We start from the raw sequence: 27,952 nt of genomic DNA on the forward strand, positions 1-27,952 counted from the left end.
TTAGGAGAAAGTGAAAATAGATATCTTTGCGTGTCATTTTTGTAAGTTTGACAGACAGGAGAGCCTGAGGAGTAATTAAACGTAGAGCAGACAAAGTCTGTTGGGAGTCTGTTGGTGTGTAAAATATCTTGGCTTTTACCTCACAGAGTTTAAGTCCACATAGGTTAGAAATAACAGAGATGTCTGAGTGTATACACATACAGCAATGCTCACGTCCACTGGGATTAACACCGCTCAGCAGTTGTTGCAGTCTCACATTTTAGATGACCACATTTAACCCAATATATATATACATACAGTATATATATCTATGATGTGTGCTTTTTGTTATGGCTTTACAGTTGTGGCACATTGTGACAACCGTACTGTTCATGAGCACTGCTCAATGGCCTTGAGGAAATATTTTTCTTGTAGGGTGCAGAAAGGGACAGGACAGGGTAGGAATGCACATGGGGCTCGATCTTGTGGTGGGTGCTAGTGGATGGGAAATAAACAAGTCACACTGTCACATGCGGTTCATGGCGACAGACAACGAATTAGAAATGTGTGTATGAACATGATGATGGATGGTGTGTAGATTCATTCAGATAGACTGTAATGGTGCTCATGAACATGTCCTTTGGCATTTAGAAAAGACAGCTGGTATGTTTTCGCTGCCGCACCCAAACTGTGAAAGACAACAGTCTGAAGTGATGTCATTACTACTGCTTATGCAAACCAGCTGTGTGACCTTATGGGCTGTATGGGATTTAAATGCAATGTGTGATAGAGCACAGATGTATGTGGGTGCTTGTGCACGTGTTTCTGTAGTTAAAAAAAACAAACAGTTGCTCTTCCCACTGCTAGAGGCTGAAAACATGACAATTCGTAAAAAAGTTATTCATCCTTCATTTTTTATTTTTTTATATTTAATTATTACCTACAGGGTGCTAGTAGAATAAAACAGTCACATCGGAATGTTAGCAATGAAAAGATACAAAGTGGATTGAAAAGGAGAAATCAATGCGAAACATCCCATTTATATAGCAGAATATTTTTGCTTTGTGCCAGGTCGACTACGGAATATTGCAGTTTCCTTTTGTATTTGATCTCAGGTATGTCAGTAAGAAGAAAAAAATGCTTTTACAGGACCAAAACAAAATCACAGATTTGTGGTGCCGCAGAAGTACATATTTTAGTACAACATAAGATATGAAATGAAATTCTTTGGCACATAAAAAGGTGTCGATACACAAAATAAAAACAAGACAAAGTAATTCATCATACTATACACACTGCACAATAGAATACGGATAGAAAAAATAGCATACGCAGAATATTAAAAAGAGAGTAACGCCGATAAAGTTACAGATGACAGTACGGGGCTTTGCACCGAGGCCATAGTCAGCAGTGACTATAAATCCACTGTAAAGAGGCCTGTTGGCTTTGGGATTGATTCCACTAGTTTGCCGTGGAAGATTGGAGAATTCCTTGCGCCTAGCCCTTTTCAAGAAAATGGTGCGATAAAAAAAACTTTAGTACTTCACATGCACATTCGGACTCATCATTCACTCACATACTTGATCAAAATCAACCACTTGTTACACACAGTAAGCAAAAGAAGCTTGAGGCATGTATGGATATACCTACAGCCGATGCACAGTACAGTTGCAAGTATGCGTTAACAGACACACACGCAGCATTTGAAAGCAGCACACACATCCGCACGCTGATCAATAACTCAATAACACAAACAAGATGAGAGCCCAATGGATTTTCTCTCTGAGTTTGTACACAGATTTAAAAGACAGTGTGATTTATTTCCTCTCTGTCTGTCATGGCTTTACAATAAACTCAAACATCAATTCCATTGATGTGCTTATGCTGGATTTAATAGTGGCAGAGTTGCTTGGAGCTTTGAACTCGATGACATGCAGAGCCCCTTGCTGTGTGTTGACGACATATGGCTGTGACTCCAGAGGCTGCAGTCATCATGGGAACCAGTTTGTGACTAATGCTAAAATCCACTCTCTTCCCACCCAGAGCTGCCCATCTCCCGTCTCTCGTCTCCAGCCTGACTGCCGTCAACAACTCAGGGGCCGAGCCTTTGTCATCACCAGCATCACCGCCATCATCGTCAGACTAGTTTTCCTGATGTTTATTGCGGCACATAGCCAAAGAGAAGGACGCAAGGGGACTATAACAAGAGGAGCGTTGATGTAGGAAATAGTTCTAGTCCCTGATGTCCACTTTACTGTGGACACTCTATGGTTAGGAGGCAGGAGTGGATGCAGAAAGGGGTGAGTTTGCATAGGCGTGTGTGTGTGTGTGTGTGTGTGTGTGTGTGTGTGTGTGTGTGTGTGTGTGTGTGTGTGTGTGTGTGTGTGTGTGTGTGTGTGTTTGGTGGTGGGGGGGGGGTTGGGTGGGTAGTTCCTGGGCTGCAATTATTTGTGGACTATTTTACAGCTCGGTGTCGGCTGTCTTGGTGGTGGAGTGGCCGTTGGTGGGAGGAGGAGGCTGGGTCTTGGCCTCCTCCGGGGACTCTCCGTTTACGCTGGGTTTCTCCGGACTTTCCGGAGGGGGGTTGAGGGGGGCCACAGATACAAGAGTGTTCCCCTGGTTTTCCTGATCTGCTGGATAGGCCTCCTCCGCCTGCAAATGCAGCACAAACCAACAGCATGAGTCAACATCATCATGGGACAGCTAGATAGAACACTTCAACAACACCTGGGTGTCAGGGTACTTATTGCTTTAAGGAAGAGTGCACACTCATGAAATCATAACACATTATAATTAAATTTTAAAATGACTTCTAAGGTCAGTTACTATCACACTTTATAACTGCTGGTCACACTCTGTCTTTTTTATGTCTATAATGCACTATAAACATGCTAACAATGCGCTATCATGTTGCGTGTTGTGTTACCAACAGGTTAAAGCATAAAGCATTAGCATTAAGCTTTGTATCAGTAGAAACACGATAGTATTTTTTAATGACTATGCCTCCCTCCCTCATGTCCCCCTGAGACGAGAGCTCTCTGTATTGTGGGTCTGGGGAAAAAAACAACTGTTTTCAATCCCCCCACGGGGTTGGACCCGAAGCCAGCCGAGTGTCAGCCATCTTGGAGATAAGAATAGAATAGAATAGAATAGAATAGAATAGAATGCCTTTATTGTCATTATACACAAGTACACGGTACTTGTGCAACAAGATTAAAGCAATCCCTTTGCAGTGTTGACACAAAAAAAAATATAAGAATATAACAGTATAAAATATAAAAAATATAAAGTCAAAGATATAAAGTGTAGTGACTGTCCAGTATACATATATAAATCAGCTTGAATAAGCATAGGTAAGTGTTAACACTCAATAAATAATATTGCACAGTGATGGAATGAAATGATTAAGTACTAATATTAAGTAATATTAAGCTATTGCTATCTCTTTTCAGCAACAAACCTTTACACCAATTATGTGCATTCAATTGGCCGCCAATGTGTACCACCGGAATACGTAGGTATAGAGTGGAGAATATGCAGGAAACATTATTACAGACGGAATACTGGACATACTACGAGAGCTTCGCCTGCTACAGAGACCAGCACCTCAGCCAGCGATATCGCTGAAGCCGCTAGCATGCTGGTAAGGGGACATTGACCGGGGTAAGCGTGGAAACGCCGAACAAGGGCAGGAGTTCCAGCTAGGTGGTACGCTAACGCTAGACGGGCACCTGTCCGATCCATCCTGTTTGCAAGTGTCCGATCATTAAACAACAAACTGGACCACTAGGTGTGGCTTGGGAGTGGACTCTCTCATTTTCTGTCTTTTCTCAGCCTAAAAGGCACCAATTTTGAAAAGAATTTCATATTTCTACTACATAAGTGACCCAAGTTGAAGATATATTCATCTGTGAAATATCCCTTTAACTGTGCTATGCAGGGATAAAAAAGAGAATCTTATTTGATGTTCAGACACAGTTCTGCCATGCACATGAAGACACACAAGTACACATATGCAGCCACTAACCCCCACACCCTTCCACTACCATACACACACAAACACATCCTCTAATGTGGTCTCTATTACGTGATCCTGCGAGTAGTACAGAGAAACAGCTGTGGCTGGCTAGTACATGAAACAGTGAGCTCTGCAGATGAAAAAGGCACCAGAGAGCAGGGTGTGGGTATTTGGATAACGCAAACTCACTCATTCTCTGCGTATTCCCTCTGATAGCTGGCCAGCAACGTTCCCTAATTAAAAACTTGGCAGCAATGGATTCCAATTGGGAGGAAAATAGTGCTGTTGTGATTTCGGATGCAGTAAAAGATGAAACTCTGCTTGAGAAGAACGGTGGGTAACACTTTACTTGAAGGTATCTACATAAGAGTCAGACACTGTCATAAACACATGACACTGTCATGACTAGGTCATGAACCCTAACCCGAACCATGCCCACGTGTTTGTCATGACAAAATCCCAAAAAATGGAATGACACTTACTATAAAGAAGCATTATGTCATAAACGTTTATGACTTGTTCATGTGTAGATACCTTCAAGTGGAACCGAACGTTGCATAGCGTTACTGAATGGACATACACATATATGATAAAACACACCCACAAGTCACTGTGCGAAGTCACTTGGATCGGTGTAGAAAATTAAGAGAACAAAACATTTCCAATGAACAAGTTGGAATCATTGCAAACCTGATCAAACAAACGTTATGCAGGATCTGCGGAGGGAAGGCAACATCTATGCAATGATTTTATATTCATGGGCTCTTTGCTGAATAATGAACCACTGAAAGGCAACTCCCGTAGAGACTGCATGACCGTGTAAACCAGAAAGTGAGTAAATAAATAAGGTCCTCGTTGGATACATACAGTGCCCTTTATTGTAGATTTTTTCAGAAAAATGTGCTTACCAGTCTCACTCCCTTGGCGTCAGACCTGCGTGGGCATTTGAGGTAACCTACAGTAATTGCAATGGCGGCAAGCAGACCAGTGACCAGGACGCCCCAAAAGACAGAGGAACTTGATGATGACGGGGTCTCAGTCTTTGTCACACCTAGCTGCAAACAGGTTAAAAACGAGATAGGGTTTTGCTCAAAAGAAATATGTGTGTGGATTTGAAACCATGCAAAATCAATCGTCTCACATTGCAATGCACAAAAGAAATGGAGGAGCTGCTCGGGGCTACAAAAAATTGTACGTAGCTCTAAGAAAACAAAAAGCATTAAAGAGAAAGAAATCTAATAAAAAATATACTTTTTTCTCTCCAAGTTGCCATAACACATGTTCATAATTTCCTGTTAATATGGTAAAGATGTTGTTGTTTTTGTATACAGACTGCTAAAAAAACTGTATACTATGCTATGCTGTATACTATGATGAACATTTGGTGCATACTATATAGAATTAGAATTGGGAATATGGAGAAAATCAAATATCACAATATTTTTGACCAAATACCATATCCATATTTTGGTGATATTGTAGAGGGTACAATTGCTGCTTTCACAAAACACTTACACAAAGAGATTTTTGATAAATAATCAACAGTTTTGGGTATAATGGCAAATAATAGAACAGTCTGGTAATTTCAGAAAATGCAGCCTTTTATAACCAGGAAAAGACAACACTTGTTTATATCACGATGTTACAATATCCAAAATTGAAGAGGCTATCTAGTCTCATTTATCAATATCATATTTATATGTTGCCCAGACCTAACTGTTGTATGAATAAAAGTTAATTTCAGCTGCAGGCCTTGCAGTAAAAGAAAGTGTGGTTATTTTACCTCCACACCATCATACTCAAGCTGGTAGCATCTAGTAGCCTGACAAGCCAGACCCACATCCAGGTGTTGGGTCTGGGAACTCACCATTGGCAGGGCTCAATCCGAGGGGCGGGATAAACGGTTGTCTTTCAAATTCCCTCTGCATGCAATAGGATAGCGCTACAACCAACCAGAGCAACGCTAGCTGATAATATTAACACATCTTCAGTTTTTAGGAATGACTTCAGTGCCTATCTCCAAGTCTTCTTCGCAGCCAAAGCCAATTTGAAAGACCACTGTTTTAACACTGCTATCTTCTTTGTTTTCAAGTAGAAGGGAATTCACGAAGAACTGTCACAACTCTACCGTCCTTTGTTAAGCCCGCCCACCAACTCTACACACAATGTGATTGGCCTGACCAGAATTGTGTTTTTTCCAGCTAGACCGACCCTAGCTGCAACTACATTTGCTGCCGCTAGGGTGCGTCTAGATTTCTAAGCTAAGCATCTCTTACCTTGTCTTTCAAATCGTCACCCTCGAGTGTTCTAGCCAAAGACGCCAACGTAGCTGCAGGGGAAGTGAATATTACAAATGTATCGGTACTATTAATCAGATCTATGTTGTATTTTCTGCAACATAATAGCACATTAATGTATGATAGTGAACATGTACAAGTTATTATATTTTGAAGGATTCTTTAATACCCACCATCATCACTGGCCACAAGCATAGTGTTGCTGTCTTGGAAGATTTTCAGATTACACGTATCCTTGGAGCACCAGCCTGTAGGGTACTGCCTTAGAATGCGTTTAGATGCTTCCTATGAGAAAGGTTTCTGTGTCAGTGCAGTACTAATTCACAAAGCTGTCTAAAAAAACTCAAGAGGTTAATGCAGACTCTAAACTTAGTTTTAATCATTTTGTGCAGTACGTTTTATGATATCATGCCCAATAAAAATAGTAGCCTATACTGCATATTGTAGTGCACAGTGTACATTTGTGATTTGAGCAAATTAAGCATGAACTTGCAAAAGTCTGAACAAATTTCACATTTTTGGTGTAGCTTCCTACCAAATTATAGCCATCGTATCTCTTTTGGATGATCAGTGGGAAGCACAATCTAATGTTTCTGAATTTTCCCCGCTGACCATCAGCGAACGTAGGCCTTTGTGTGAGTCATGGAGACAAAATGCAGTTGGGGAGAAAATTTACTGACCACACCTTCTTTATCCCCACCTTAACCCTGAAGTATGACATCACCTCATTGCACAACTTTAAGCTTTGCGACTTGGGAACACACATTTGATTTTCTGTAATGTGATCCAGACAGCTCTCAGTGTTCCCAGAAGACCACTGTGAGCAAACTCTGAATCCTCAGTTAGTTGGGAGTGGGCCCACAGCTGGACTCTGCTGAAACACCCAGATCTTTGAGGCACGGAGAAATGAAATCTGGAGGGAGGAACTTGAACGGCTGAATCGTGGAATGGAACCCATTCTTTTCTCCATCTGTCTGTGTCCCTTCCCATCACAACTTCCTGCACCCGTGGTTGGAGTTCAGATGAGTTACACTTACACGCACACGTGCACACTTTGGGATTTAGAGAGGTTTGAAAAAGACCTTTCTTATTTGCAACTAATTCAGTGCGTCACAGCTTTATTAAATTTGTTCCATTGATACAGGCTGTCCCTTTATCAAGGTCTTTCTTGCCATTCATGTATTTCCCTAAATGCATTTTGAATTAATCATCAACTGGCTAAGGCTTCTGGCACTGTGTCCATGTTTAGTTCCAGGTTGAGTTGGACATCTGACTTCTGCAAATGGCCCTGGCTCTGTGAATGACGCAGTAACGACCTAGATAGAGGCTAACCTAAGTACCTGATGTCTTCGACTAGGTGCACCTGGACTGGCATACTGTACAATGTAACAATGACTGGTTTTTTATACATGATGTGTTTCATGAAAGGTAAAACTGTACTTAGATGGCTCCAAATATGAAACAACTCATCCGTTCCTGATGTAAAAAAAAACATCTCTATGTGTATTATTTATTTTATCCCTTTTTTCTACCCCCAGAGCAAGAGAGGAAACATTAGCCCTCCTCTTCATTTGTCTCCCTCCAGGAACACAGTCTCAAGATTTACAACGCCTGAGGAATGTCTGCGAAAAGATCTGCCTTTATCAGGGCTTATTTCCAACTGTAGCCCTTCAAAACACATTCATCTTCTTCCTCTAACTGAAGTAAGCCACTTCCTCTACACCCATGGTGGAGGGGGCCAGATAAGCTTTTGGTAAAAGGAACGTGTCATTAAAAGGTAACCGGGCTCAGTTCTCTACTATTGTTTCACGATGGGCTTAAATGTTGCATGCCAAAATGTCAGCTGTTGTCTTGAATTCCCGCCTGTGACACTTGTCTCTGAGTGATTGCGTTTGCTTTGTTTGTCCTTATCTGTAGTATGCTTGGTGTGGTCTGTCTATTCTGTGTGTGTGCGTCTCCCTCTATCTCTCCCCTGGCAGTCGGTTTGGGTCGGTGTAGGTCTTCCACACACTTGGCGCTGATCCAGTCACCACACCCGAATCTCATCCGCTCGTCGAAAGCGGTACTTTAGGAACAGCCAGACATCCACTCCCTGGGTACGTTTTAACATTACCAGTATAGCTTTAGTTCTCAATTTCTTGCCTATGTTTTTAGCCTGCAACTAGTCCATATCCAGGAAGTTCCACTTCCGCGACTGCTCCAGCGCCAAAGGAAATTCCGCCCAATACATGTCTTTTCGCCAATGTCCGATTCCTTCCACTTTCTTTGTGATGGAATTTGAACTCTGGTGGGTTTCTGAGGACTATGGTTAACTGCTCTCAAATCTCTGCAGGGTGAATTCAGACAGCTAGCTGTCCAATCTGAGAGTTCATGCGGCTTTGGCTCAGTGGCTCAGTGGTTGCCTGCCGATTGGAAAGTTGGTGGTTCAATCCCTGGCTCTGCAGTCCCATGTCAATGTGTCCTTGGGCAAGACACTGAACCCCACTGCCCCCGATGCTGCGCCATCGGAGTGTAAATGTGTGTGAGTGTTTTGATGAGCAGGTGGCACCTTGTATGGCAACCTCGGCCACAATGTATGACTGTATGAATGTGTGTGAATGTTTCTCCTGTACTATGTACTACAAAGTGCTTTGAGTAGTCGTTAAGCCTAGAAAAGCGCTATGTAAAATACAGCACATTTACATCTAAAAATCTTTGAACATACACATGTTCCACCAAAACAAGTTTCTTCCCCATGCAGCTGCTCCGTGCCGAGCTTAGCGGTGCCCATGACAATTGTTATTGGTTTAAAGACATGCCAATAAACCAGAAGACCCTCCTTCGAAGTGCTGTGGAGGAAAGTCAGTGGATGCAAGACTAGCCTGCAACGGACTACTGATCTCCTGTCATAGTAAAGGATTCTCTGATCTCGGTCATGGAACCCCGTCGCCTACCATTCGGATCCAGACCCACCCTCAAGTCCACCAGCCAGCTGCTTTCTGTTCCGGAAACCACCTGGACTCTTCCTCCCCTGGTCTAAAAATAAACTGCTTGGATCACTCTCCTGGTCCGATCTGCATTTGGGTTTTACTACAGCAAACCTGACAGCTGTTGGTAGCCCGATTCTGCCTGTTGTTGTCAGGGAGTAGAGGAGTGCTTTTGGTACAAGCTGGACGACATAAAAGTGATAGGATGTAGATTTGGTGCTGAAGGATTGAGCTAATGAGAATATCAGTAACACTTAGTTTGAATACGTGCATATACTGACAGGACACCGTCATACTGACTTGTTATTTCCATGATTTTTCTTAGTGTGTGTGTGTGTATATAGGGCGTTAGTGTCCATTTTAGTCTTATTATTGATTGTACTGTAGATTTGTATGGATTGGTTGGGGTTTTATTTGGGATGGTACTTGCTGCTCAGATATTATTAGGTTGGTTTGTATAGATTTACAGTATATTAATTTTGCTGGATTTTATTGCATTAGCACTTTATGGGGGAATGGCTGGCATCTTAATGATGGATTATAGGACCTTAACGTCCTCAAATGATGTGATTTATGTATTCCATTTGCTTACGTCCAGTGCTCCACTGAATGCGGATTTCCTTTTGTTGTCTTTTGTTCTTTCTGTGTGTCTGATTGCAGATTGCCCCTCTGGGATAATATCAATTATTATCAAAGTTATCAAAGTTGAAAGTTGAATAACCATGACATGACACCGGTCAGGAACACAAAGGAGTCTTTATGAATGTTTCTGAATGTTGTCATTCAGTGTCATTCGATAAATTATGAAACTTTTAATGCAAAGTTAGCATTGTCTGAGATTTTTGTGTTACGACAACTTGACATTAAGTGAGACTATATGACCTGTCATTTACACGTCATAGCATAGCATAGATATTGACCCAAATATCTATGCTATGCTATGACGTATTATAATATTATAAAGCAATAAAAACTCATACTCACGCAATTTTCTGTTGCCAACTCAACCTTGACAGCATTACTTTCTAGAACGTCCTCTTTTCCAACGCACATCACTTCAGGCTGCGGAGACAGGTCACAGAGACAATGGAGGTCAGGACAAGACAGCACCCTTTACAAATATGGTTGCAACCACTTTATCAAAACAATCTTCCTTAAAACCAAAATGGTATATTTTACAAAAATGTATGTGAAATAGTTAAAAGCATAAAAATTATAGTAATTATTCAAGTTTTATTTCATACTGATGCCAAGATGTTGAAATGTCCAAAAGTAGAAAAGCACCAGAAACATGGTACTCACCACCACAGTGTGGGGGACTGCCGTGACGACAGCAGCGGTCGCTGCGGCGCCGAGTGCATTGTTTTCATTGGTTGCTTTAATTGGATCATCTATAAGGTTTGCAGTGGTCTTAGCAGATTCTCCAGAAGTGGGAGAAGTACCTACATCTTGGGCTGGATGTGCATCCTTTGGAATTTGAGCTGTAGCACCTGAAGCTGTAGAATCTGGAGCTGCAGAGCTTACCACTAAGAACACAATCCAAGGGAAAGGCTTTTATACGCAGGCACACAGTGGATGTATCAAGTGTTGTCACTTGTTGTGTCACTATGGTATTATAGGCTCTCTTATATGTGTCATTTCCACGCTTCCCATTCAATGTCTTCTGTTTTAGCAATCTACATAGCTTTCATTCAGGTAAAGCCACAGTTGAAGGAGGGTGCACAGTAGAATGTTTGCTTTGCTTGTCAGTGTTCATTGAAGAGTTAGAGACAAAAATTGATTCCTGTTAGTGGCAAGCCCACCAAGCGTCTAACTAACAGTTGAAATTAGGCCTGCGGTATAAGAAAAATATCTAATTCCTAATTGATTAATTTGACTGATATTGCAATTGCGAGATGATTCACAATATTGGAGGGAATGATGATGTTTGTATCATTATTCTCTTTTGCACTGAAAAATGTGTTTTAAAATGTGATCTTTTTTCTTCAGCCTGTAGGATACGATGTCTAGGGATGTCTCTGCAGCACCAAAATACTTTATTTTAGCGATTTGGATATTGCACTTGTTCATACTGCGATGTCAATTAAATTGCGATTAATTGTGTAACCCTAGAAGAAAGCGGGAAGCTCCCTGCCGTCAAAAAAGGAGTTAACAGTGAAAGGTAAAACTATACTTTGATGGCTCAAAAATGCCACAGTGAACACTAACGTCCCATTAGAAGTGGACATCGAGTGCTATAACCTAAGAAAATGTGAACTCTGGAATAACTTCTCAAAAGTCCTGCTCAACCCGCCCTGACCCCATAATGACTTAAGGTTCATTGTGCATTTATCAAGGCTCCTACCTGTATTGGTGTATGAAGGAGTCAATGTGGGTACATCCTGACACATCACCTCATCTGCAAGAAAAGGAGAGCAAGTGAGACAGAGAGAAAGAGACAGCAACTTAAACACAATGGCCCTCATTTACGAAAGTACAACCTACTAGTACTATACACGCCAGAAAAGGTCTGCAACATTGTTTTAGCCTGTGGGGTTCTGCACAACATTGCGCAGGAAAACAGGGCGCTATAAATGTAGCCTAGTGACGGAGCCAGATGGCTCTGCAGAAGGCGCTGCATTTAAAAATGTATGACCATTCTTACGCTCTGATTGGTGGGATACAAACGTTTTATGAATCCCACGTGAAGCCGGTTGTAAGAGGATTTCAGCGCTCATATCTGCGCTGGTTTCTACGTTAGGTTGATAAATGAGGGCCATTGACTTTCATAAGAGGAATCAATGCACTTTGATGGCTGGTTTAACATCATTATCCAGCTAAGATAAGCAGAAACAGATTGCATGATGAATATAACAGGACATTTTAGCCTTTTATTTAATCTTGTATTGCCAGTCTGACACATTGTGGGCTCACCATCAGACAAAATTGGAACATCTGCGGCATTGGGAATGTCATGTCAAAACGTTGCCATGGATACATTTGGTTAGTTGCGGGATACAACTGGCACCATTACAAAAAAAATGAGGAAGAAAACGTAAAAAGCTGAATATTCTTAGGCAAAACCTGGAGTAAGTAGTGAATTTTTGGGATTTGTCTGTGTGTTGAGTAGAGCTGTAACAATATGGAAAATAAAACCGAAAATCGCAAATCTGTGTCATGGTGTAAGAAGCAGAGTTGTCTTTCTCGTCCAGATCCAACGCTACCACATCTTTAAATTACTAGTGGGCTAGTCTTTTTGGTGCCTTATTCCTGTTTTGTCTGGTAAATTTAAAAGCGAAAGAGGGGGCACCGGTAATGCTAATGGATGTGCATTGTTAAACTGTCGTTAGCGTCCTTAGCACCGGAGTTAAGTACTGACCGGGATGGTTGCTAGCTGGCTGGGGGCTGACTGTGGATGTGTCCCCGGGGCTGTAATGATAGTGGATGGTCAAAATCAATCAATATCAATAAATAAGATATCTGTTGTATTACTGTGTTGCAAACTACGCCAAAACATAACCTGATCCACGACCTAACCCTGATGGGACATTTTGGGAGATGCAGTTTAGGAAGGGGCCTCTCTCTGTTGTAGTGAATGCATTTTGTGCCATAAAAGGAAGTTAGGAAGTTTAAGAAAAGTAGGACAGCATTTCCCAAGTTCATGTGAGGGACTTTTAAGGTAATTGAAAAAATGGCTTCCCTAGGTCAAAAGGTAATTCACCTTTTGACGTCTAAAGTCCAATGTTAAATTATTACATGTAAAGATCCTCGACATATTGTTTTATATGAACAGATGACTGCAAAGTCATCTGTTCATTTGGAACTATCAACTTCTGATTATTTTACTTATTTTTTATTTTTTATTAAATTTTTTTTTAGGTTTCAGAGCTATGAATTGAACTCATCTTTTTCTTATCTTTTTGTACTTGCAAATTCTGTTCCATTGTTACATCATTTGACTTTACCTTTGTCTAACTATATTCATGGAACCTTGCACACTTGATTATGTATTTTTAATGCATACTGATTCTGCCTTCCATGCTCTACCTGTAAAGCACTTTGGGTCAACTGTTGTTTGCATAAATGTGCGACTTGTTGATAGCGATCCTGATGCAGAGGAAAACATGAATGAACATCAATCAGGAATCACGCTGCCAATCAAAATGAGAGAACTGACTTTGGGGTATAAATTGGAGGCAAACGAGGACAGCCTTGAAATCCATTCATCCTGCAACATCATTTCTTAACACTCCCATCCGCATGGAAGGAAACCAATGTGTAAACAGTTTCACATGTAACCAAAACTATGCTGCAATCAAAGGAAAAAATGGGTTTGGTGCACCACTACAGTTATTTAGTTAATCACCAGATACATTTAAAACGAGGCAAATTTAGATGCTTTGTGTGTGTTTAAAATCCCATAAACATGACCAAATTTAACACACTCTGGAACAAAATCCAAGTTCCTTGTGGGAATTTTAGCAACCCAAATATTACATTACATCTCATTTAGCTGATGCTTTTATCCAAAGCAACTTACAATTGTTATATAACAGAAGTTGCACGCCTCTAGAGCAACTAGGGGTTAAGTATCTTGCTTAGAGACACATTGGTTGATGTGTCGCAGTGGGAATTGAACCCAGGTCTCCCACACTAAAGTCTTGTGTCCTATCTACTGCACCATCACCACCACCATAAAAGATAATGTTACATCATTTTTTTCCACAGCTGGCGAGTGACTATCATGTGTACAGCACTGTGGACGGTGCAACGTAACATATAGCTCCCTCCTGTAGTGTGTTTTATCATGACAGTGGCGTCAACTGGCTGAACGCTGTCCAAATCTGGTCACGTGCTCCATTTTAACTGGTGTAAGTGGGCATAAATGTTAAACTAATGTTTAACTGTGCTATTAGAGCCTTCAGCTAATTGCCTTTGGCTTGACCTGCTACGTGTAAAACGAGTAATGTGGGACAAAAATGTTTAGCCTCCACAACAGTAAATCCACCTAGTACCTCAGTTTATGCCTCTTAGGTAAGACATCATTTTGACAAAAAATATCTATGGAATGTTTTTTAAAGCACTAAACTGTATAACGAGTTGGCTGGTAAGAGCATGATTATTCATGTTTTATGATGAAAGTTTTTTATTGCCACATACATGTAGAGAATTTCATTCCCTGCATTTAGCTCATATCTCAAAGGAGGGGTGGGCAGCCATTTACAGCACCCGGGGACCAATTTCAGATCTGAGCCAATGCCTCAATTAAGATATCTAATACCGGTAGCTACACTACAGCATGCAAATATGGCGAGAAAGTATAAACTCCACACAGGTCCGGAACAACCTGGATTCAAACCAAGAACTTTCTTGCTATGAAGCCACAGTTCTAACCATTGGACCACCATGCTGCTGACATACAGATATACAAATCAAAGAAATGCTCATAATACACATACACCCATATATACTCCCTTTAAACTGTCACATGCTTAAAACACCCCACCACTGTGGACACAAGCATTGGACAGCTGTGTAAGGAATCTCCCTGTGTTTCCAGCCAGGCCCCTCAGCATCAATTTGAAGCCTTAGGACCTCCAATCTCAACACAAACACAGAGAAACATAAATTAAACTCCATACTGCTCCATAAACACAACCTTGCAGTCTCGCCAGAGAGTTTTTAATGGGCTCAGAGAGCACAAGGCCAAGGCTGCAGACTATGTAACCTCTGGGTTCAATTCTGATCTTCACTACTGGGCTTCATCAAGTGGAGATCCTGCTCTGGCTGTCTTCCTTAAAGCTTTCCGTGTGGGTGTTCCAATCTTTGACGTGGTGTGTGATGTGTAGCCATGCCAGATGTAAAGAACTAAATCATAGGCTTAAAGAAGGGATACGAACAGGGCCAATAATGCTGAGTGACAGTTCAAATGCTGCATTTCTTTTGCCCGTGGTTGGACAAATTAACTGCAATTTTAAGGCAACACAAAGGCAGATTTTTCATTGGGAAATGACAAATGTAATTTGGTGGATGCTTTATGTTACAGCAGTGATTCCCAACCAGGGGCATGTGTATGTCCCCTGGGGTTACTTCTGTAGTTGGTTGCCATGGGGTATGTAGAAAAGTTGGAGAGTAGCTATTTTAAAAATAATAAATAAATAGAAATACTGTATATACTATATAAACAGTATATATCCACACATCAATATTAGGTCAACTGGGTTGTAACCCGATAATCAGCCATATTTTGTGTTAAATTATGGCTTTGAATTTCCGGATAAGCCAGACCCATGTGACAGCTGCTGGTTTAAATTTTTGGGCAACAAAACAGATTAGCGCCGCCTGCTGTTTCTCGTGTGTCTCGTCACTTTGGTGTGTTCCGAGGTACTTTTCTGACCAACTCGGGGAGACAGAAACTGCCTTTACTGCCGAGGGTTGGCTGTCGGGTTGGTGTGTCAGGGGCTTTATCTGGGATTTGGGGTGTTATTTTGTGTCTCTGGTGCTTTCTGAATGCTGAGTGCTTTCTGAGTTTCTGAATGTCAGAGGACATCTATCTATCTATTTATCTATCTTGTAAACTCTTCAGTCTCTGGTGAACTGTTCAACATCTGCACGGCTTTCTACGTCAGCAATGTGCAGTACAACAAAAATATGGTGTTTCTTAAAAAATGAAACCATGTAAACATATTCTGGTATAACCTCAAAATACAATTATGAACCTGAAAATGAACATAATATGGGCGCTTTAACAGTTCTAATGAGTTAGCATTTGGGAAACGGTCAAAATAGTTAGCTAAAAGTAACTTTAATGGATGAATGGTTGACACTTTAGGCTTCACTCCAAGTAGCAGTAGCCCAGTAGGCTAGTATTGCTATGATTGCTAACCAAACTGACTTAATGAACATCATGGGAGAAAAAAACAAACAATATCCACTTTTAAATCATTTACATAGGAGTTTTATTTGGAACATACAAGAGGAATCAACGACGGGGTACATGCGTTTATCTGACAGGGCTGTGTGGGCACTTCAGACAAAAAAGGTTGGGAACCACTGGACTACAGCACCATGCATCACATATTTAGCATACAAAGCCCCTGGCAAGTTTCCTGCCCTGCCTATGAAGATTTACAACACCACAACCGTTACAGCGGACATGCTGCTGGAACGTGTTGCTGGTCTATCCCAACTGTACTTCATGTACTTCTATTTTCCGATTAAACACCAAGGGAACATAAGCAGCTCCTAAAAAAATATTAGCTATGAGGTGCATGAATTAAGTACGCTTAATCCTTTGGAAGATTGTCAAGACTTTTCACAACTGACTGTACTGAATTATAAATGAAGAAAGGGATTAAAAACCAGTCATTGCTGAGTTGACAAAGCATGTATTTGAACATCATCACGTACTGCTTGAATTCCAGGATCTAGTCCACGCTCAAAATAAATCATATTACAAGGCTGAGGTAGACTCAAACTCATAAAAACGTTGTGGAGCACTCAATGCATACATGAGGAACAGATAATGAGCTAAATGCAGATGTGAGTGTTGAGGGGTTTATGTGTCAGGGGATGAACTATATCCAGTATGTCCTAGGCATTCCAACTATAGAGGACTCAGGGGAGAGAATGTAGAGAGGGGTGTCTCATCATCCCTTGATATAATGGAGTTGTTTTCAAAGCCAGGTCCTATGTTTTTTACATTTGGTTCTGTTTTCTTGTCAGACACCCTCCTTTCAACTCTCCTCCCTGGGTGAAAGCTTCCCAACTCCCCAGTATACTCTAACAGACACAGTGACATAAGTTCATGATGACAAGGCTAGTCACACAGAACGTGGAGCGCATAACTTTTCTCTGGAGTGAGCGTAGACATCCCTCTATCCCTCATGCTGATACTATCACGATAATGGTTTAGGGCTGGATTCAATATCATCAGTTAGAAGAGGTTTTTTTGTAATCCATGGGGTTAATGTTTACATTACCACATCCATGGTGAAAAGGCATATATTAAAAAAAATTTGGGACTTGAGATTTGGAGATTGATTTTAATTGGAGAATAGATTATTTTAACATAGCCCTAACAAGGCTCAGACAGACAGACAGAGACACAGACAGAAAAAGAGACAGACAGAGACACAGACAGAGATGGAGAGTGACAGACAGAGACAGAGAAAGACAGACAGAGACAAACAGAGACAGAGAGAGACAAAGACAGACAGAGACACACAGAGAGAGAGACAGCCAGACAGAGAGAAACACAGACAGACAGAGACAAAGAGAGACAGACAGACAGACAGACAGAGAGACAGAGAGAGACAGACAGACAGATGGAGACAGACAGAGACAGAGAGAGACACAGACAGACAGAGACAGAGAGAGACAGACAGACAGACAGAGAGAGACACAGACAGACAGAGACAGAGAGAGACAGACAGACAGACAGAGAGACAGAGAGACAGACAGAGACACAGAGAGAGAGACAGACAGACAGAGACAGACAGAGACAGAGACAGAGAGAGACACAGACAGACAGACAGAGACAGAGAGAGAGAGAGAGAGAGAGAGAGACAGACAGACACAGACAGACAGACAGACAGACACACACACACACACACACACCAAATACTTTAACTTCAGATCAGCTGATCCTACTGTGTTCATTTTAAATTCTAGTTTTCGGTCTTATCCCGCAGCATACTTGATTTCAGCCTCCTGCACCCTTGGCGCTCTGTTGCTCAATAGTTGCTTTCCTTTCACATGTCCCTGCCTCACTCATCTGTCACAGCCTTGCCCATTTTTTCCCTGATGTGCTGCTGCCATTGTGACTGCCATCTTTCACCCTTCCTGCCATTCCAGAGCTCAGCTTTATGGTGGGGAAGAAAGAGAAGGCGGGGGGATTGCAGCAGAAACAAGTACAGTCACACCTGATTAAACGGGTGCAGTCAGTGTATGAGCAGGGGACATCTGCTGCAGAAAGACTCCTCAGGGAGCTCTTCCCCTCCCTGCATATGTGCTGTCCTGTCAGAGAACTGAGAAGTGTCTGACATCATGGGCAATGGGAGCTCTAAATCCTGCATTTGACCTCCACCCAGACCACAGAGACAACACCTTGGCTGTCATAATGTAGCACACCCTCCTGTCCTCACTTATCCACGTCCTCTGCTTCTAGATGTCCACTGAAGTGGTCTGAACTGCTATGGTCTAAAATCATCTGGCCAAAGGACTACAGGTGAAAATTAGCCAGCTGGCTAACACTGGCACATCAACAGAAATGCTGATTAATGTGTTGTGTCCTTTTATAAAATAAAGTCCCCTCACGCCTTTTTTTTAAATTCCCTACAAGGAGAAATGCCACTACAGCTTAACTCAGGAATTCTTTTGGTCTCCCAGATCCTCAAGGGCATTCTGGGACTAAGAAATTCTGAGGGAGGGTGGACATATTTGTGGCCAACCGAGATTGAGAAATGCAGCTTAGACTAATTATTTGTCTTTACAGTGGAAGCAAATCCTCACATTTGAAGAGGCGGAACCACTTCATACTTGGCATTTTTGCTTGAATTGTCAACTAATTTCCTTTTTTTAGTTAACAGCAGGGCTACTCCATTATTTTGGTCAATACTGAAATCACGATTATTGAACACTTGTTGACTTTTGGAAAGATGTTGCAATTATTGTACTTAAAAAAAACAGTAAAACAGGTAAACCTGTTTCACTGTTTTGACGCCAAACAGATGAAACCCCTACAACTGTGATGTTTACTTTAATACTTTTCCAGTTTGAATTTTTATTTGGAATAATTCAGAACATAAGACAAAATAAGAGTTGATCTGCAAAACTTAATGTGCAAAATAATTGTTCTTCTCAACGACTCTGTTTTTGTGATCAGTAGTAGCCGAAATCGGGAGTTGTTATTCAAATTTAATGAATTGCACAGCCCTATCTAACAGATTAATCAACAACTTGTTTCAGCACTAGATGAGAGACAATCTTCAATTCAATTCAATTCAATTTTATTTATAGTATCAATTCACAACAAGAGTTATCTCAAGACACTTACAGATAGACCACACTCCAGAATTTACAAGGACCCACAGTTCTAGTAGTCTCCTCCAGAGCAAGCAACAGTGCGACAGTGGCGAGGAAACAGATCTTCAGTCTGCCTATGGGCTAGAATAAGAGCTTCTGCAATCAAATAAAAACTCACTTCTAGGTAATGATGTGGTCTCATAGTAAATGTGCTGTATTTATATAGCGCTTCTCTAGTCTCTAGCTTTTACATCATACAGGATACATTCACCATTCATACACTGTTGCCGGGGCTGCGTACAAGGTGCCACCTGCTCATCAGATATACACTCAAATACGTGCTGCACCGGGGGCAACTTGGGGTTCAGTGTCTTGCCCAAGGACACTTCGACACGGGACTGCAGGGCAAGGGATCAAACCTCCAACTTTCTGATTGGCAGGCAACCGCTCTACCACTGAGACACAGCCACCCACCTAGGAGGTGAATGGATCATCTCGGCAAAGGAGAAGTGCTCACTAACACAGATTTAGACAGATTTGGGACCAATGTTTGAGAGAAATAAGCCTTTTGTGTACGTGGAAAAAGTCCACAGTCTACCAATGAGCCACAGCCGCCCTATGAGCCACAAATATTACTTTGTCTAACTTCTCTGGCTGCACAAAAAAAAGGAGTATAGTAAGTGTATATAAGTGTAGCCATAAAAACACAGTCGGCTTCACTCCTACTTGCTACTCCAGTGACAAACAGAAAGAAAATACATCCCAGGAATACTCAGGCACAGAGGCCCCCCGAACGTGAGAACTATTTTTGTTTCTGCAGAGTGGTATGGGTTGACTTTTCCACCCTGCCCACGCCCCTGGTGCTTTTAAACAAAACACAAGATAGTTTTGAAAAATTGAAAAGGAATTGACAACTGGTTTGGAATGTTATCCGTGCACATCCTAGGACAGGATGTGGCTGTCAAAGCACACAGCATGCACTGACCTCTTCAAGAGGTGAACATACTGGGGGTTATAGATAACACTCTGGAATACAGAGACTCTCCTGGAGTGGGATTACATGCGCACTAGTCTCCCTTTGCCAGACCTTCCTCCACAGAGCTGCGCAGGAAGCATTTCCGGATGGGAGATAAAACGTGCTCTGATTTATTGGCATTTATTTAAACCAATTATAATTGTCTTGGGCAGTGCTAAGTGACAAGTTGAGAGACGGTGCCTTTGTGAAATAGCTTCAGGAAGGAACTTGTTTTGGTGGAACATGTGTACGTTCAAAGGTTGTTTTAGTCGTGCAGCAGAAAACTCAGATTGGACAGATAGTCCAGCTAGCTGTCTGGATTTACCCTGCAATTCAAGTCAGTTCAATTCAATTTTATTTATATAGCTGCATTACTGTGGCTTGATGTGATAATTTCCTCAAAATGTTACTCTGAAAGGCGCTGACACACCAACCCGACGGCCGACTGTCAGCAGAAAAGGCAGTCGGACTTATCATTCGGCTCCTGTCGGTCTAAAAAGTGCAGACTTAGGCGTGCGTTCTGCTTACGACATAATACGTCTTCACAACAACAGGCGGCGCTAATCTGTTTTGTAAATGAAAATCAGAAATGACGTGGGTCTGGCCTCTCCCGAACTTTAAAGTCGACCACAATGGCGTCTCGTAAGTAAATAGTTCACCAAAACGTGTTTCTCAAAACATTTTAAGCGAGAAATCGGCCGTGCAGTTGCTGAATTTGTCTTCATTTTAGATCGACAAAGGTCAGTTTAAAGATTTTTTGAGTGGCGTTTGTCACGCTCATCCCGCTCGTCATTTCCGGTGAGTGTTTTAACATAGGTGCACTGATTTGCTAGTCAAGGGCCAATCAGATTGGTCATTGATTCCGCCTGCCGATTCAACAAGTCATATAATCGGCCCTAATGACGACGGCACGGAACACACCACAACATATTCGTCTTTCCTTCATGATACTGGGTTTCTGAAAGCAAAGGCAGAAGAAAAACCTTTAGAGAGACCAAAGCAAAGAATTAAAAGGCAACATTACCATTGATGGCAGCTACTGACTGTTCTTTTTAAATTACTCATTAAAATAGTTTCAGCAGGGCAGTGAAACTTAAAACCTGTGTCCAAAACAGTTCATCCGTTTTGTTAGAAACTGGAAACACCAGCTGCTCTCTACTTTGTGTCAGCAGATGTCCATGGACCCGTTCCAGCTGCTGTTTTTGCATGAGCCTGTGTGGGGAGAGGTTGTAAAAAGATATCGAAACCTATGGCCCGAAACAATGTGGCTCCAAAGTGAGTGAGGATGAGGAGCTAAAGTAGGAAAGGGAGATTGAGAAATAATAGCAATAATGTTATAGCCTTCCAGATATGACTAAACAGAAACGTGCCTACTGTACAAACATCAGATAATTAATTTGACAAGTGGATGGAAACATTCAGTCTTGTGATTTCAATTAGGTAGTATAAAGTGTGGCATGCCTTTTACTGAACATGAATTACCAGGAGCAATTATTCTGGCAGTCAAAAGGCCTTAGCCAAGGCTCATTAAGTGCTTTTACTCCCCAGGGTAAACTGTGTGTTTTACGTGCCGATTGCTCTCCCCCGGTGCTTTATACCTTGGATCAGTCAGTGTGAAGAGGATCACTGAGCTGTTGCTGACTTTTAGTATCAACCAATGAAAAGCCAGGGATGACACAAGAAGCAGAGAGTGATTCCAAGCTCTTGCTTTTGGAATTGACACCATAATCTCGGGGGCAGCTCGTTAGCTCCACAGACAGGCGATTTAGATCCGAGCGCCGTCGTGATATCTGGAGTTTCTCTATCGGCCTTGTCCTGCCAAAATTCTCTGGGGCTGAACATGAAGGCGAAACAGAGGGAGAGGGCAATCCCCCTCCTTTATGCTGGTAAAAACCAACAGCTGTAAAATTGCAGCAGGGTGCCAGGGAACAATAAGCTCACCAGAGCTTACCAGCAGTAATTGGAAAAGGAAGAGTTGAATGCTTGCACGGCGTCTGCTTTTCATTAAGTTTGTTTCACTAGGTAAATATTGTTGCTAGATGATCTACTTCCCCGAGTTAACTCTCGCCATCCCCCACACCCCGGATGATCATTTAGTCAATGTGGCGACATGGTTTTGTTTTCTTATCATTATTACGTTTTCTTTAGAGAAAAAAGAGTTGGCTACAAAGGAAGATACAGTAATTCAGAGAGAGAAAATGCATTTTTTAAAATGTCCTCTCTTTGTTAGGGTGATCGTCTGGTGGCGGCTCGCAGAGGATAAAGAAGCACAAAGAACGGACTCTGTTGACAGGCAGTTTGTACGAATATTTGAACGGTTTAAGCTGTAGCCTGACCTGGCTCTCTCACATGGAGAAATCACTGAAGCAAATTGGCAGTTGGACACAACACAGGCTCCAGGTTTAATTACTGCGAGCTCACGTGGCTCCTCAGCCATAACTTTGGGCCCAAGTGGACACACACCCTAGACTGACATCAGACCGCTATCTGCCAAGGCTTATGTAAAGAAAAAGACCCACACCCTCCAGCAGATGACGTGACTCTAACTTCATCACAACGTGGGACTGAAAGAATGCAGGTCAATAGCCGAGGGCCATGAGAAAGAGAGTGGCAATATTCTGCCCAAGTTTACATTGGCAGGACGAAGCTGCTATCTGAGGAACAAGGCCTTGTACACATTTGTGCAGAAAGACATGGATGCTGATTTCTCCTCTCTGGAAAGCGTGTGCTGCCCTTTTTTTTAATGTTTGGATCTGGACATTTTTTCTTACATTTGAAAAATTCTGCAGTATGCAGTGATGGAAGAAGTATTCAGATCATTTACTTAGGTAAAAATCCAACACTGTAAAAAATACTCTGTTCCAAGGAAAAAAAGGAAAAAAGTTTTGCATTGAAGATGTTAGTTAAGTAAAAGTATGCGAGTATCATCAAGAAAATGCACTTAAAGTATTGAATGTAAAAGTACTCAATGCAGATAAACCCTCACATTTTAGAAACTGGAAACGATTGAAACAGTTCTGTACATCAACCAAGTGTTTAAGGTCAAATTATTTTAGCTAGGCCGTTCTATTGTTGGGTAGTTACATTTATAATCAAACATGGTATTTTCTAGGTTTGTGTGGTAGCTAAAGCTGTCAGATTAATGTAGTGGAGTAAAAAGTACAATGTTTCTCTCTGAAATGTACTGAAGTAGAAGTAGAAAGTGGCACCAAGTAAAGTACAAGTACCTCAAACTTGTACTTGAGTACTGTACTTCAGCAAATCTACTTAGTTACATTTGCACCACTGGCAGTATCTGAGTTTTTGTGTAGCTCTCTTCCTCTGAAAAGTCACTTTCAAAGCCACTTTCAAGTGTGTGTGACACAAAAGGATTTCCACTGAGCATTGATGGCTTTGCACATATTCACATAAGAACGCATGAATGCCAAATTTGGAATGTCCCAACCACAAGTGAATATCTTGCTTTCTATCAGCAATTTTCACAGCTCATCCAGCGCTGCCTGAGGCCCCGACTTAGCAACAGCAACATCATTGTGGATGCTAAGCCGAAATAAGAACAAAGCAATGTGTTCTCCTTTCTCCACAGTACATTTGAAGTTTGAGGTTTTTCCCCAAAATCTTGAGAGAGTGTCTGCTTACAACATACTCCAAGAGGCGTTGAATGACATCATCCAACATAGCAGTCCATGCCCATTTCGGCGTTACATATTTGCACGCCTGCATAACTACTGCATGACAGCCATGGGAAGTGGGTGCAGAACTAGAACTGTTTGTTGGAGTGTCGGTGATTAGCCTTCTGATACATGACAAGGATGTTAGCTCTGATTAGCAAAGTTAAAACACTTTCTCTTATCAAGTGCATCAAAGGCTCTCATCCCGTCTCTTGCATCCCGCCCTCCATCCACTCATCCTTTTCCTCCTGTGTGCCCAAATCAGTGTTTCAAAACCACAAATCCGATGTAAGATGTTTTTCCGGCTAAATATTATTATCTGAGACTTAGATGAGCACAAGTGATTGCACTTTTTAGCTGCAGCCTTCAGTGTGCCAGTACAATATTGTGCCATGCTAATGTTGTGATGTCACTGGGTGGTGCACGATATATCAACTCAATATCGTTATCGCGATATCCCGTTGCGCAATATGATATTGAAAGTGTTGCGATAAGTGCGTCCCGTCCGTTGGCTGCGTGGCTTAGTTATAACGCAATAATGACCATCATTTTGCACGTGTTGGTACATGTCAGCGCACGGGTCCACTAAGTGACAAACCCTACGGAGCGTACCACGTGTGTGCATGTTCCGACTGAGTGACGGCGGAAGTGAAGAAATAGATGGAGACAACAGAACGGAACAAATCAGAGAAGAGAAAGAAAAGTTGTGTCCTGTTCTTTTTATATATTTTATACTGTACAATCCTGTCCTGTAGACATCGTCGATATTTATTCATGTTGTACCAGTCCAATGTGACCGTCAACGTGACCTTGTGTTGTAAAAAAAACAAAACGTAATACAATAATGACTCAATTTGTCATGAATCTATGTTGATGCATTTTCCCGCAACTTTTGTAACTGTACATATTTCAAAATATTGAAATTAATATCCAGATCGCAATATTCCTAATTGATTTCCCAATATCACATTTTGTCAATATCATACAACCCGGGAGGCCAGTTAGCTAAGTTGGTTGAGCGGGCACCCACATGTAGAGGTTTACGCCCAGGTTTGACTCCAACCTGCGGCCCTTTGCTGCATGTCATTCCCCTCTCTCTTCCCTTTCATGTCAAAAATAAAGGCTGAAAATGCCCAAAAAATATTTAAAAAATATATTGTGCAACCATAGATGCCAGATTGTCATTGGCCTAGCCTGAGGCTTGAAAATATACTTTTATTACTCCATAGGCAACACCTCATAGTATCTGACTCCATAAACATGTTGCTGGATGAGTAGTAAGTCCAAAGCCTTTGTAAAGTGAGTTTACTGGTTTCTAAACACGAGACAGAGAGATAGCTAAATGATCACCTTCTTCTCTGGCTACATTTACACTGCTACGTTTTGGTTTTAAAAAATCAGTTGTTAGGTTTAACCCATAGTTTCAGAGCTTCTAAACCCTCTGTTCTGTAGAAATACTACAAAGCACGCAAGCAAGACAGGCCAAGGATCAGCTGCCACACCCGTTCGCCCTTCTGTGCTAATGACATCACTGCATCCAAATCGGATGTGGCATCGATTTAACCTCCCGATACACAACGATTCTCCACTGGGAACAAGACACAACAAGAGCTGAGCAGTGGAACGTCTCTCTCAGCACATACTTAACAAAGAGTCCTTTTTATATAGATCAAGAAAGTCCTAATGGAGCGAGAAACATTAAAATGTCTTTGGATGAATAATGACGCCACCGGAGGCCAGACCTCTGACCCATACATACGGCTGCAGCCACATGGTCCTGCACTGTAAAAAAGAGCTAGTGAGAAGGCAGATCATCTCTTGTGACTCGGCTGATTGTTTCAAACGTTCAAACAAAACACAACCAAAAATAGCCACAACCACGCTCAACACAGTCAGTAGAACTGGCGGGATGATCATAGTAAAAGCAATTTGTAAAAGCAATAAACCATTGCATGTTTTTAAGCGTGAGTTTTTCCGTATCTCTGTTTTTCTTTTGGAGCCATGCCTCTGGAAATTCGCACCAAAATGCCAGTTGGACACACGTGTCCACAATGTAGCAGGTCTGTGTGATCGGAGGGACTGCTGTTGGATGTGCTGAAGAACAGAGGATGGGTAAGCAGACTTGAGACAACACCCTGGTAATATTCTTAAAAGTGGGAATCAGAAGCGGTCTGCTAAAACCTAAAACAGATGCAAGACGTTTGTGCCATCCCAACTGTTAATCACCATCACTAACACCATTAAAACAACATCCTAATTATAGAGAAAGACCGATAGCAGAATGGTTGTTTTCCAATCAACAGTAACAAACAAAAAGTACGTGTTTGGTTGTAAGTTTTGTCTAAATCGTCGACCCCGTATCGTGGCTTTAAATTCTTGGTGGGGTGGGTCCAGAGTAATTAGATTTCCTGAAATAATTACCATTTAGTGTGCATGTGCCGTTTTTTTTACTAAAAACTACAACTGTCCCGCCATCGATACCCTTTTCCCTTTTTAAGTAACCCTTTAGTTTTTTTTCATCAGCGGGAAAATACCCCCCAAGTGCACTAAAGGGCCCCCCAAAATAGCCCCCCGCCCCCGGGCCATAGATGACCAACGGCCTGAGAATCGTTACTTGGGTAAACTAGAACTAGCCCCTTTTTTACAACCGGAAGGGCAGCAGACCACCCAAAAGTCATACATCACCCGAAATTTAGCTTGCCCCAGACGTTTGGAGTGGACTACCAAACCCACCAAAACACAACCCCCCCAAACACACCACACCCCCACCCACACACCCCCCGCCACACACAACACACACACACCCCCCAACTTTTTTGCAGTTCAGGAACATTTAACAGCTTTTTAGTCTCTTTTAATCCAGGGAAAAAAATTTTCCTTGTAAATAAAGGGCTGCATCACTCCAAACCCACACACCCCAAAAAAACCCACACATACACACACACACACGCACAGACCACACACACACACACACACACATTTATACATTAAATGATTCTAGAACTTCCTGTTAGGCATATATGCAACAGAAAAATAACTATCTCTGTGTTGTGTGCTTGTTTTGTCTAATCATTTTACACACAGTCAAACCAAACTTTCCACTACTGAGCAGACCCTTTGTGTCTGCAGCCACCCCGCCGCTAACCACGCCTCTCTGCGTCTGTGTGCGACCTCATGGTAGAACACATCAAAGCAAACCCCCACAACAAGTGTGTAGAAAGCCACTGTTGCTAGACACAAACTACATGACGTGAAAGGCCATTTTTGCCCACTATAATGTTAGAGACTCTTACAGACAAAAACAAAAGAGGGACAAAACGTTTGACCCCACATGTAACATCAGACTCTGTGTACTGTAGATAGAAGAGAGGGAATATTGGAGTGAACCAAAGCTGCAAAAGAAGATACTTTAAATCAGTAAGAGTACTCACTGCCGAGCAACAGAGCACAGAGCAGCAGAAGTCCAGCCATCCTCCTCCAGAGCCCATTCATTCTCCACATGGCCATCCTCTCTGGTCAGACTCAGCGCAGTTGGCGGGACTGTGTGAGAGTAGAAAAAGTGTGGTGAGTGATAATGAGCGAGTGTGTTGGAGGGCTGGTGGAGTCGGGAGTTTCCTGTGAGGTCTAAGTGAGCGGGACAGTCAAGCAGGATAAAGCCTGGCTTGTGTTCTGTTGCTCTTTATAGGGCCCCACTCATTTGGCCTCTCTCTCTCTCTCTCTCTCTCTCTCTCTCTCTCTCTCTCTCTCTCTCTCTCTCTCTCTCTGCTCTTTCCACACCCATTTTCTAACTGCCTGCTGTTAACATGTTTCCCCCAATGCAACCGTCCCTGCCTCCTCCCTTGTCCCTCTGTGTGTGTGTGTGTGTGTGTGTGTGTGTGTGTGTGTGTGCGCACATGTACAGCGAGCACCAGAATGAGATGGTATAGTATAGTGAGTGACATCCTGTTGAGCTTTATCTTTATTGTGGTTTTGTTTCCTGGTGAACTTGTTGGGAACTCAAG

General features: G+C 42.0%; 1 protein-coding gene across 1 annotated transcript; it reads right to left on the reverse strand.

Moving 5' to 3' along the window:
* Nucleotides 1–876: 876 nt before the first annotated feature.
* Nucleotides 877–27,654, reverse strand: cd34 (CD34 molecule). Its single transcript, XM_032519917.1, has 8 exons — nucleotides 27,383–27,654; nucleotides 11,605–11,658; nucleotides 10,563–10,786; nucleotides 10,245–10,322; nucleotides 6,468–6,579; nucleotides 6,274–6,326; nucleotides 4,906–5,052; nucleotides 877–2,631 (listed from the first exon to the last, which is right to left on the reverse strand). Exons 1-8 carry the CDS (start codon nucleotides 27,456–27,458, stop codon nucleotides 2,440–2,442), a joined length of 936 nt encoding a protein of 311 aa, XP_032375808.1. The 5' UTR covers nucleotides 27,459–27,654; the 3' UTR covers nucleotides 877–2,439.
* Nucleotides 27,655–27,952: the final 298 nt, after the last annotated feature.

Source organism: Etheostoma spectabile, chromosome 7, assembly GCF_008692095.1.
Source record: "Etheostoma spectabile isolate EspeVRDwgs_2016 chromosome 7, UIUC_Espe_1.0, whole genome shotgun sequence".
Taxonomy (NCBI): domain Eukaryota; kingdom Metazoa; phylum Chordata; class Actinopteri; order Perciformes; family Percidae; genus Etheostoma; species Etheostoma spectabile.